This window comes from Oryctolagus cuniculus, chromosome 5 (genome assembly GCF_051225735.1).
Source record: "Oryctolagus cuniculus isolate XC-2025 breed Fujian yellow rabbit chromosome 5, ASM5122573v1, whole genome shotgun sequence".
NCBI classification, from domain to species: domain Eukaryota; kingdom Metazoa; phylum Chordata; class Mammalia; order Lagomorpha; family Leporidae; genus Oryctolagus; species Oryctolagus cuniculus.
Window position 1 is genome coordinate 97,220,541 of NC_142871.1, and position 13,228 is coordinate 97,233,768.

The window sequence follows — 13,228 nt, forward strand, 5'->3', positions numbered from 1 at the left end:
CACTATTCCGCAATGCCGGCCCCTGTGTCTTATTTTTTAAGAAAAAATTTATTCATTTATTTGAAAGGCAGGTTTACAGAGAGAGAGGGAGAGACACAGAGAGATTCTGTCTGCTGGTTTACTCCCCAGATGGCTACAAGCAAGGAGCCTGGAACTCCATCCGGTCTCCTATTTGGGTGGCAGGGGCCCAAGCATTTGGGAGCATCTTTTGCTGCTTTCCCAGTCTCATTATCAGGGTGCTGGATTGGAAGTAAAACAGCCTAATTCAAAGTGATGTTCATATAGGATATTAGTGTTGCAAGTGGTGTTTTAATCCACTGCCGCACAATGCTGTCCTCAATTTGCACCTTAAAAAGTTCTTTTGCGGATTGTTTTCAAGACACTAAAAAATATTTGTTGCAATTTTACTGGTATTTTGCTCTGTTTCTCAGGTTTGAGAGCTAAAATAGTTGATTAAGATCCATGGGGTAACAGGTCTAGTGATGGAGGATTCTTTTGTTTTAAACCCAGAAATGTCTTTCTGAATTTGTTTTTGCTTCAACCACAATTCTCTTATTATTTTTCTCATAGTGAAATCATTAGCTTGTGTTTGTCATATTGATGTCTGTTGTCATGGAAATAAACAATGTCATAAATTCAGTGCGGTAGAAAGTAGAGGGTAATTAGGCTGGGAATCATAACCTCTAAGAAAAGTAGAAGCTGAAATTATTGCTTATAAATGATCCCAGTGTGAATTTGGAAGATAATTCCCACATTCTAGCTAGCCTTATTTGTCTTATACATTTTTGCAATATCCTTAACATGATATTTGATTTACTTAAGTTCAAGTTGCTTTCAAGTAAGGTCATTCCACCCAGTCATTCCTGACTGCAATTTAGGAAATTTAGGAGAAGACACACATATGGAAAGGCAGTGTGTATCAAATCAAGGAAAATGCTGCATATTTAAAAACTTAGAGACTGGTTGTTGGGATATAAATTATCAAAACAAAAAAATTAGAAACAAAAACACCCCAACCACCAAACCAAATCAAAGAAACAAACAGCTTGAAATTACACTTTTATATTTTTCAAGTTGAGAAATTATAAAGGTTTATGGCCATTTAAGTGACAAATATAACTAAAGAAGATTTTCAAATGAGAATTACCTTCGAGTACTAAGGGGAAAAAGTCAATATGTTCTTGAAAATAAGTATTCTTGGTTGCAGTGAAATATGTAACTGATTTCCTTCCAGAGATGAGATGTCCTGTCAGCAGTTAAAGTTATTTCTAATGGAGTTAGAATTTTCCATTTGGACCTGAGGTTTGGTAGGCTTTCCAACTCCTGTTTTATTTATTTATTTCTTCTGAATTCAACCATATATGATAGACTTTTGTCCGCCTAGATTTGTTTTCATTAATTGGTTTCTTTATTTTTTGCACTGAAATTTAATTGTTTGTTACTAGTTGAAAGATACTCAGTTTTACTCTTTGATTCAAGTTAAAAATAACCTTCAAATTCTTGTAAAAGTGTTATAAATCATTTCCATGAAAATACAACAATTACTGCTAAAGTGTATGCTAAGAAAGCACATAGTTCTCTATTGATGTCATACTGTGGCATAAACCCTGGTAAAAGTAGCCAATGTAAAGTGACTTGAATATTTATCTTACATTTCAAATATGGAAAATGAGAGTTTTATTGGAAGACATCTGTACCTCCTATTAAGTTGAGGTTTCCATATTTTTCCATTTGGGTTGTATTTCTTTTTTTTTGAATGAAAGAGCCAAAATTTAGTAGCAGACGTTTTCGATCAGCTAGAATAAGTGGTGTGTTTTATTTTGATGACTAATCGTTTTTAAGTTTTCCAGAAGAATTTTTAGTTTCATTAGGGTTAAGCTGTATTGAAAGTTTGCAGTTCTGTTTTTCTGCACTGAATCAGCAAATAAAAGTTTCTCCAGAAAATGATTGGTGGAACTAACATTTGTAAGTGATAAGAGATTGTCACAGTTATTGTAAATTATACTCATCTATTGAAAATAAGCTTATTTGAATCAGATTGGAGAGGAAAAGATCATGGTAAGGAAATAAACATCTTTGTGAACAATGGGTTATATCATAAAGCTGACTGAAATGTGATGGGCTTTGGGATTTAGACAGATTTTTTCGTGAGGAAAAATTTCAAGACATGTACTTCTTAAAATTTGGACATCATCCTTGTCCTGAAGATTTTTATAATCTGACTGGACACATGGGGGTGGAGTGGATAGGTATGAAACAAGTATAATTTTGAGGTTTTGTTCCTTCAATCTGTTCCACTGACACAACAGTACAGATAGCTCAGAAAGAAGAAATGGACAATTTTAGGCAAGTTGAGTTAAGATGTCTACCAGGGTGAATGAATGCTTAAATATCTAGTAGATATTGAAAAATCATTCCTCTCTAATTTCTATTCTAGAACGTGGTTCACCTCGAGATTTAATTACTAAAGATATCACTGACACTTCAATTGGGGCTTATTGGACATCTGCCCCAGGAATGGTTCGTGGTTACAGAGTCTCGTGGAAATCACTTTATGATGATGTTGAAGCTGGAGAGAAAAATCTTCCTGGAGATGCACTTCATACCATGATAGAAAATCTGCAGCCTGAGACCAAATACAAAATTTCAGTTTTTGCAACTTACAGCAGTGGAGAAGGTGAACCTGTTACTGGAGATGCCACAACCGAATGTAGGTAACATCATGGGTATGTTTGGGTGTGTGTGAGTGCTTCCTAATAGCTATCAGCTCTAGTGACATACAGTTGAACTACTTAACTTTTATGCTTTATATGGGAAATGTGGATTGAACAAATAAGATCTTTACGATCTTTATAGGATTGTGGTCTAAATTAGGACTGTGTTAGCATCTAAATATTATATCACATTTAGAAATACTGTATCCCTTTCAACTGCCTATGTTTGTCTCTGTGTTTCTCTACCTCCCCCTCCTGCCCAGTGGAATGATCAACTACTTAGGATAGTCAATTGGTAAGAAGTTAGGGAGCCATGGAGACAAAGAGAATTCAAGCATATTTATAGCTGTGTGACCTTAGTCAAATTACTTGACTTTCTTTGAATCTCAGTTTCCTAAAATATAGATGATCTTATCTTTTAGTGTTGTCACAAGGATTAAATGAAATTATAATCCTTGAAGCACCAAGTATTTCTAGCCACTTAGAGGTGATTGATGAATGATGAGTGGTTGTTGAGATAATAATTATTAGATAGTGAAGACTAATCTTAGGCTTTTCATTATATTCCTGATGTGTTTAGTAAAGTTAAATCAAAAGTCTACTGAGTTTTCTGGTACCTTAGATTTCCCTCTGTATCATTCATATTCTTTCATCTGAATAATTATGAATGATCGAGCTATTATCATTTATCATCACCTGATGTGAAGAATGTGTCAAGGCTTCTTAATTCTTTTTTTCTAAAAATATACTTGAGTGATAATGATGTGTCAGTGTAGGTTTCACAATTGTAGCAAATGAACCACTTCGGTGGGAGGGTGGGAGTTGTTAAGAGGAGAAGAGAGGGTGGGATGGGACTGGGAGGCTATGCATGTATTGGGAGCTGGGAAGGATACGTACGAAATCACTGTATATTCTGCTCAGATTTTCAGTTTCTAAAGACCTTTTAGAAAAGTCTTTAGCATTGCTTTCACCCAAAACTAAATCATGAACTGGACTAGAAAGTCACAGAGGAGAAATTTTCTTTTGCTCATCCAAGTATGGCAGTTAGTTTAGCAGCAGTACCAGTGGATATCTGAGATATATTAATAAAATGGGAAAAGAACTTACAATGTGTGTGTCTAAGAGGGTGTTACAGCCTTTTATAGCTTGTGGCATACCTTTGAATGGCTTGAAAAATCTTGCTTTTTAGTCTTGGGAAACCAACAAGCTTTTTTTTTTTTCCCTTCCCTAATACCCGGTTTCTCTAGGATAAGATATGCTGTATTTTATTTAGTTTCAATTCATTCATTGTAAAGAATTAGGAACATTTCAGACTCTATGTGAGACCTAGGGATGGTTTCCTCTGTTCCTTTCAGGGGATACTTTCTCTGATTTTGGGGAGTTTCCTCACACATATGTGCTAATATCAGGTTAAAGACTCAAGGAGGACCTTCTGCATATTTTTGGAGCTTTTCTCCAAAAATTATATAGTCTTTACTATATAATAATTATAATCTCAACAACCACTCATCATTCATCAGTCATCTCTAAGTGGCTAGCCACAATACCTGGTGCTTCAAGGATTATTATTTCACTTAATGCTCGTGACAACAATGTTGTGTACTGTAAGTTCTAGTTGCCTGAGACTCCCTACACTAGCAACACCATCATATCAATTAAGGGAGACCACCAAGCTCCACCTGAATTCCCCCTTCCTCTACTGAGGCCTTGGAATTTCCTTCAGGCAAGAAACTGTCAATCATGGAGCCTACTCTCATTTGTTTTTCTCAGTGATCTCAGGGATCACTGTCCTGTCTAACTGATGTCCATGCCTGGACATTACTGTTTCTTTTGTTTTGTTTTAGTTTTTTCCCCATAGGACTTTTAGTTGTTTCAGACGGTCTTCCGCATTTGAGCATTAACATTTCTCTGAAAATCAGGAAAGATTCTTTGCTGATTTTTTAAAGATTTATTTATTTATTTGAAAGGCAGAGTTACACAGAGAGAAGGAGAGGCAGAGAGAGAGAAAGGTCTTCCATCCGCTGGTTCACTCCCCACTTGGCTGCAATGGCCAGAGCTGCGCCAATCTGAAGCCAGGAGCCAGGAGCTTTTTTCAGGTCTCCCATGTGGGTGTAGGGGCCCAAGGACTTGGGTCATCTTCTACTGCTTTCCCAGGCCATAGCAGAGAGCTGAATTGGAGGTGGACCAGCCGGGACTTGAACTGGTGCCCATATGTAATGTTGGCACTGCAGGTGATGGCTTTACCTGCTATGCCACAGCACCGGCCCCACCTTGCTCATTTTAAATTTCTTTTTGCTTAAATTCTTCCTAAAGAACATTCTTACAAACTTTTGAATTAAATTACTGTGCTTATAACTCATTATGTGTAAAAAATTATACTGTTGACTATTTATGGATGTTTGGTGACCTGTTTTTAATAGTTATTGAATTTATTTTAATAAATAATATTAATTATATATTAAACAAATACTATTTACATGCACTTTTTCAAATATTCAGTATATACCAATTTATCTTTTGAGCCTTGAGATATTTTTATGTATTGGATATTCTTATTCTTCTTTGTTAGAGTCATACAGTACAAATCAACCACAAATAATGTTAACTATAGAAACCCTGAGTACTCACTCATTTATGGATTACAACTTTTTCTGAAAAGGGCCAAGTAAAATTTCTAACCCCACATTCATGATTGTAGTGTTCTCCCTAGCATGGTTACTGGAGTAATTCTTTATAGATGGAAATATAAGGAAAAAATTCCAAACCTCATCTGTGGAAATGGTTGTTTTCTTCACTAAAGTCTCTAGCATGCAAGTAGGAAATCCCTGCAATATGAACTTCCACTTTTTAGTATGAGCTGGATGAAAAGAAAATCTTACTGAGATGTCGGTAAGATTAGGCTCACACGCCATCATGAGTTTATGGGTGATTACAATGCTGAACGAGAGAACTGTGTACATACTTAGAGAATCACAGAGTTTCTTTTCACATAAATGAGTAGTTGGACAAATGTATTTTCTTTCAACATAATAAAAATTGAAATTTTCCTTTTATCTCACAGTATCCCAAGACTCCAAATCCTTGAAAGTAGATGAAGAAACAGAAAATACATTGAGAGTGTCATGGAAACCAGCACCTGGAAAAGTTGTTAACTACCGTGTTGTGTATCGTCCCCAAGGGGGAGGGAGGCAAATGGTTGCCAAAGTGCCACCCACAGTCACTTCAACAGTGTTAAAGCGACTTCAGCCCCAGACCACATATGACATCACAGTTCTCCCAATTTACAAGACTGGTGAAGGAAAGATTAGGCAGGGATCAGGAACAACAGGTAAATAATTTTTTATGGGAGAAGTTATTTAATGTTTTAAAAGAAGATTTTAATATATATACTTTATTTGCAAGTGTTTAAAATTGATTCCATAATAAATTATAATTATTAAATGGTATACCTAATTAGTGTGTTATTTTTACCAATCTAGTTCCTGTTCAGGTCATCCTATATATTAATGTTCTAATGCTAAACTAGGTGAAACTCTGAAAATTATTTACACATCTACTGGGATAGTACTCTGTTAACAGTACTTTTATAGGATATGGTGTCTTGTGCTACCAGAATTAAAAACTGTTTATAAATACACATTTTTGTAGGGGCTAATAATGGAAAATTCCCAAAGCCTAATCCTATGGATAATATTTTAAAAATCTTTGTATCATTACAGCTTCTCGATTTAAATCACCCAGAAACCTCAAAACATCTGACCCAACCATGTCAAGCTTCCGAGTGACTTGGGAGCCTGCCCCTGGGGAAGTGAAAGGTTACAAAGTCACATTCCACCCAACTGGGGATGACAGAAGACTGGGGGAGTTAGTGGTTGGACCATATGACAACACAGTTGTTTTGGAAGAACTTAGGTACGACTTAACCTCATTTGTGTTATATGACAGAATAACTTATGTAAATTAGTAGGCTTTACAAGAAGAATAATCACTTATATGTCTGTTTGCCAGCAGAGTATTTAAACTCAGCTAAAGCTTGGGCAGAATTTCTGTTTTAATTTTGCTGTTAGGCGATCAGGAGTGGTTTTTTTTTTTTTTTTTTTTTTCCCCCAACAGTACCCTGAAGTTTCAAAATTAGCATTCATGGTACACAACCATATGGAAATGTGGGGTTTCTGTGCCTGCTGGAAGGGACCAGCTAACTCACGCTGAGATCTCCAGTGTGAGCCCTCCTCCAATGGGACACATGGGAGGGAGAAAGCAGGACTTTGTGCTTGCTGCCAGTTGGCCAGAGAGGGCCAGTCTGGGATGATTAAAGGTCTAGCTTCAGGCTGTGCAGTGGGAAACATGGAAGTTTGAGTTCAAACAGCACCCTTCATTCGTTACAGTGAAGAGAACGGATTACTGTGCATTGCGTTTGGACGGTTTATTTGTTAAGGCACTCAATAATATTGCGGTCTCTAGCTATGCTCATCATTTAGTTTTACCAGAGTAGGGAAGATGAGATTTATTGGGAATACAGTGTTAGGCATTGTGTTGGGTGCCTTGTGTTACCTTGTAAAGCACAACGTTTCAGTCATTTTCCTGAAGCCCACTGCAGAGAAGCAGTGTTCCCTGTTAAAGGCAGGACAGAAGCTGGTGCTGGAAATAGCTGGTGTTTTCCGAATGCTCCCTGGCCATCTCCCCTTGGTACCTTGATGGGAGGTATATTTCTTCTCTTGCAATGTTGTATGTTGTAAGTTCTTCTGAGTGAAATGTTGTGAATGTTCTTAACGAAGCAAAAATACTACCACATGAAGCAATGTCCCATACAGACCATATACTTTAACATTCCAGGGCAGGTACCACCTATAAAGTAAATGTTTTTGGAATGTTTGATGGAGGAGAAAGTTCACCACTCGTTGGACAAGAAATGACCACCCTTTCTGACACAACTGTAATGCCAATTTTATCCTCTGGTAAGATATTGAGTGATATTCCCCTAGGAAATCTTAGCATTGTGAAACTTCAAATGTGATCTAGTAGGCTAGCAGACAGTGAAAAGAGACTGCTAAGCTTTTACACAATTCTCGTGCTCATCAAAAAACTTCTTTACGCATCCCATCATGCATAGTTTTGACACTGTTTTTCAGGGCTTCTCTTGTCAGCATTGTATTCTTTACATATAGTAGTTTGTTATTGAAAGCTGATTTTTTTTCCCTAAGTGTAAGTGTTGTGCATTTTTTTTGTTTGTTTGCTTTTAGTGACTAAGATGCAATTTTCTTTTGTTAAAGTAATTGCAGAAATGGCTTATTTGGGCCAGACAAGCAGAGTGAGTTTACATCAAATGGTGGGCAGCCACGACTTGGGAAGCAGAACAGTAACATAAGCTCATTGAATTTTTGCCCTGACATGATTATAGCCCTGATGTACATGAAGCTGGTCTCTAACATTCTTAGAGGTAGAAATGATAGATAGAATTTACTTCTAAAGAATTTTTATCATTAACTAAGAAACGGTAGAGCCAAGCAGAGTAGGAGTGGATTTGCAAGGGCCTAGGTGCTTGGAATAGCACTTGGGAAACCTCCATCCTGATGAGGTATGAAGTACAATCCAGGCACATTTGAACTTTGTAGTATGATGAGCATTCCTTATATTTTGTAGGTGACTTTTTTATGATGTGAAGATCAAATGCTAGGATCACAACAAATGAAAATTCATGTAATATAAGTCCTTAGAAAAGGAAACATTTTAAAACATGGATGTAGATAAAATAAATGACTGTTAAACCTTGCTGTTTTGCATTAATTTCCTGTTGGTTATTTTATGATGATATTAACTGACTTATATTTTTATTTTGTAGCTTGTACACTGTGGATATTGGGATTATTTTCTTTCCCCAAAGCACCCTAGCTTTGTATCAGTGTTTGTGCTTGTTGTGTCTACAGCTCTCAATTTGTATATTTGTTTGCATACTCTTCTAAATTGTCTTCCTTCTTCCTTAATTCTTTAAATGTGCAATTTTCACCATCTGTACTTATCTTATTTTTATACATAACAGATGTCAATTATTAATAACATAATTATGTATCAGGTTTTTGTTTTATTTTTTATTTAGGTTTTAAAAAAACATGCCTTTACTTCAAGAAGGTCTAATTTTAAATTAAACATGTCTAATCTTTTATATGTAAGAATTACCTGGGAACTCAATTATTTTAAGAGATAATTTTGGCTCACTAAAGCCAATTACAGTTTACACATTTTATCAGTTGATCTCATACTTATCTGCTAACGACTATGAAATATTTCAGAAGAATGTAATATCTAGTCTTTAGATCACATTAGAACTTTATTAAAGTCTTGTAACTAAAGTCTTATAGCTACTTACTGCTATTAATTTCATCTCCTGAGTTTGTGAGCCTGTCACATTTACAGTGGTGATCTGATTCAGGTCTCTAGATTCTGTGATTGTGGCAGGAAATATAGTCAAAGATGAAGGGAAAGATTTGCCACTAAATATTATTTGGGAAATTGATAATTTTTGTGAAAGTAATTTTTAATGGTCAGTATTATCATTTGGACCTGTTTTCAGAGTCTCCTACCCCAAACCATTGAGCTAGGCCACAGTACTGAGATAGGCAATATTGAACACCCAGGTGCAGAGCATGGCTAGGGAGGAACCCTGCCAACAATTGGCTCCTTACTGTCCTGTGTCCTGATTGCGGTGCCAGGGATGGAGTGTCTCACCCGAGCTGAAGCAGACATTGTGTTGCTGGTGGACGGGTCTTGGAGCATCGGCCGGGCAAATTTCAGAACCGTGAGAAGTTTCATTTCTCGCATCGTGGAAGTCTTTGATATTGGCCCCAAAAGAGTACAGATTGGTAGGTTCTAGAAGAAGAAGCATTAAAGACATTTTGACACTTTTGTTATGTGCTTGTATATTTGCTGATAACAATGGTGTTACTTTAGCCCTCGCTCAGTACAGTGGGGACCCCAGAACAGAGTGGCAGTTAAATGCTCACCGAGACAAGAAGAGCTTACTTCAAGCTGTGGCAAACTTACCCTACAAAGGAGGCAATACTCTCACAGGTGCGCGAGGGTGCCCTGGTACTCTTTCTGTGCTTGGGTCAGAGCGTGTGGCTGAATAGTGATGTAACGGATTCTCTCTTTTCTAAAAACCCACTAGGCATGGCTTTGAATTTCATTCGCCAACAGAACTTCAAAACCCAAGCTGGCATGAGGCCTCGTGCTCGCAAGATTGGTGTTCTCATTACTGATGGAAAATCACAGGATGATGTAGAGGCACCTTCAAAGAAACTTAAGGATGAAGGCGTGGAGCTGTTTGCTATTGGTGAGCTCTGAACAGGAGAGCAGTGCCCCTGGGGTCACAATGTAGTAAGGACATTTTTGTAGTTAGAAAAATATTATCTGAAGCACAAGAAAAACTAACATGTCTTCCCTATCACATAATTTATCATAATGATGTTCCAGGAAGTGAATTCATTTTCATCTTGTGATGGGACACAACCACATGTTTTGTTTTGTTTTTAAGGAGAAAAGCAGTGGATTAAGAGGAAAAAATGTATCATTAATAAGATTCAGGAAAATCCTTGTTATGTTTTCCGCAAAACCATTTTTATTTTTGATATTTATCATTTTGCTTTCCAGAAAAAACATTGACAAGACACTTTTTTGGTGGGAAACTGTTGCAAGAAGCATTCAGAAGAAGGAAATTTAGGATATCTTTCAGTTCATGATATTCTTTGCTCATATTTTGTGACTGCAGATGAGTAGTCATTTTGTCATTGAGGACAATAATATGTATTTTATAGATAATAAAATTTTAAACCTTCATAGTTTGCCATCAAGAAAACCCTAAAACATTTGCTTTATTCCATTCATTTTCTTTTCTGAGAAGTGATTTTTAATTTATGTGTATCCATTTTTTAAGGTATTAAAAATGCAGATGAAGTTGAATTAAAGATGATTGCCACTGACCCGGATGATACACATGCATACAATGTGGCAGATTTTGATTCACTGTCCAAGATTGTGGATGACCTCACCATTAATTTGTGCAACAGTGTCAAAGGTCCAGGTAAGTGTTGCCCAGGGTTTCCTTTCCTTAGCATTGTTGACATTTTGGGTTAGATAATTCTTTTTTGGGTTGGGGAGAGCCCTGGTTTGTTCATTGTAAAATGGATAGCTGCCTTACTGGCCTCTGCCTACTGGGTGCTAGTAACATTGCTGTAGTGGTTAAAACATCTTCAGATGTTGCTGAAGATCTGCTGAGAGCAAGGGAAGAAGCTGGTCCTGGTTTAGAATTGCTGCTTTTATGCTCGCTTTGGCAGCACATACAGAATTGCTGCTTTTTTTTTTCTTGTTTCTTGGGATGACATCAAACTAGAAAATGTCTTCTAGTTTATTTGAGGATACATTTAGTGTATATGTGACTGCACAACATGCACCCTCCCCACCTACCCATACACACAGACAAATGAAGGAAGGGAGACAGAAAGAAAGATGCTTTCCTTTTTGGTGTAGAACTATTTTCCTGTAAAACATCTTTGCTGTAATTACCGTGTTGTCATTAGGTGGTTGTGCTACACTTTTAGTTTCTGAAAGTTCATTCTTTTTCTACAAGTAGAAATTCTTTTCTACAAGTAGGAATGGAAGATGGGTGAGAAGTCTTAACCTCTGATTTTCTTTGCCTCAACTGTAGATGTTCAAATTTGATACTTTGCACATGTAATCCCTAAATGCAAACAGAAGTTACAATTTTAGAGATTGAATTTTAGAAATTATAGTCTTTTTTTCTTTACCAGTAAGAAACTGAGATCTAGAGAATTCAATTTACTTAGTAAGGGTCAGATGGTTAAAGATGTTTTTATGGATCTTTGAAAAGAGTAGCTCTGGATAGGAATTAGGATTTAGAAATAAAATTATAAAATTGGATGTGTAGTGACAAAGGAAGGTAAAGAATAATTCATATCTATAATCATAGGACAAAGTTTGGTAAGCAATCAAATTGAAGGTATTTAGAAAACTGATGATGAAAATCATGGTCCTTATTTTATGAGAAAAGTTACTTTCAAATACATGTAAATTTTGGTAAAAGCTATCCTTCATTAACTTATCCCAGTTGGAAAAGTTGGCATGAGTTTAACAGATAATGTTATAGGAATATTTTACATGTTTTGAGTGTTGGGGATATATTTATTTGAATGTTCCTTCTTGAGTTTCTTTCTCTAAACTTTTACAGATTTTCTTTTTTTGGATTTTTAATAAGAGACTGACCTTTTCCCTGGAGAATAGATGAGCCGGGCAGCCAGAATTTGTAGGCTCCTGGCTCTAGATTAACTGAGAGAGTTGTAGTTTTATTCAGTTGGAGAGAACTCTGAGTGGGGATAAAAACATCTTTTATCTGTTTTCCTTTTTTTTTTTTTTAAATCAACTATGTAATAGATGCATTCATTCTAGTTTCCCAGACAGTAAAATTAGTTGATGATTTTAAGCTTGACTGTGACCCAAGTATAATAAGGGTTAGGTTCTAAGAATGGACATGCTTCCCCCAGTTTTGGCTTACAAAGAAAGTAAAAAGAGTTTATATCAGAATAATTTGTTATGCTCAGGGAATCACTGGATAAATTCTTTTCTCTTTAAATTATTATTTGGTCCATCTTACTGTTAGTCCCGCTGAGTTTAATGTTTCCATTTCCATTGATATTAACTCTAGATATTGTTATATTAGTTATTTCATCTGTGTGTATGCACAGACAACAGAATCATAGCAGTACAATGTTCCTAAAATTTTAAAACATTTTTATTTGTTTAGTTTAATGTTATTTGGAAGGGAGAGGGAGGGAGACAAAGTAGAGAGAGGGAGGGTGAAAGAGAGATCTCTCTTCCATTAGCTGGTTTTCTACCCACATGCCTGCAACAGTCAGAGCTGGGCCAGGCTTAAGCCAAGAACCTGAGCTCAGTCTGGGTCTCCCCTGTGATTGGCAGTGTTTCAGGTGTTTGAACCATCACTTGTTGCCTCACAGGGTGTAAATTAGCAGGAAACTGGGTCAGAAGCACTTTGATATTGAATATGGACATCCCAAATGGTTTATTATTGCTGTGCCAAACATCTGCCCCAAATGTTCCTGAATTATGAAATACTTGTTTATTTTCACTCTCTTTTGAATGTGAGTATGATTAGGTTTTCTTATTACTGTTCTAGGTCCTATGATGGAACTAAACAAGAGTAAGAAACCAATTCTGTACTCATAGAGTGTAACCTATAGTTAAAGAGATAAGACATTAATATATACAATCAAAATGATAGTAAGGACAATGAACTTATATGGTGCCAATAATGACAGAGACAATGGAGAAGCTGAATTGTCAGGACACAAATAATTATTAATTGATATATACTCAAAGATGGAGCGAGAAGACAGCTTTTGAGTCTTGGTGATTGGCAATCTGGTGATGTAATAAAGAAGAAGATCAAGTCAGGAAAGACAGTGACATAGGCTTGAGTCTTCGGAGGC

General features: G+C 36.4%; 1 protein-coding gene across 7 annotated transcripts in view; it reads left to right on the forward strand.

The window, feature by feature from the left end:
* Window positions 1–13,228, forward strand: part of COL12A1 (collagen type XII alpha 1 chain) — a 128,036-nt gene that overhangs the window by 41,121 nt on the left and 73,687 nt on the right. For 5 of the 7 annotated variants that reach the window (XM_051855515.2, XM_051855516.2, XM_051855517.3 and 2 more), the window contains 8 exons: window positions 2,438–2,710; window positions 5,776–6,042; window positions 6,434–6,626; window positions 7,548–7,669; window positions 9,422–9,571; window positions 9,660–9,779; window positions 9,877–10,041; window positions 10,642–10,788. In XM_051855515.2, the coding sequence (XP_051711475.1) occupies window positions 2,438–2,710; window positions 5,776–6,042; window positions 6,434–6,626; window positions 7,548–7,669; window positions 9,422–9,571; window positions 9,660–9,779; window positions 9,877–10,041; window positions 10,642–10,788 (1,437 nt within the window). The remainder of the gene's footprint in view (window positions 1–2,437; window positions 2,711–5,775; window positions 6,043–6,433; window positions 6,627–7,547; window positions 7,670–9,421; window positions 9,572–9,659; window positions 9,780–9,876; window positions 10,042–10,641; window positions 10,789–13,228) is intronic. The other 2 variants (XM_051855519.2, XM_089333009.1) reach the window with 1 other exon arrangement.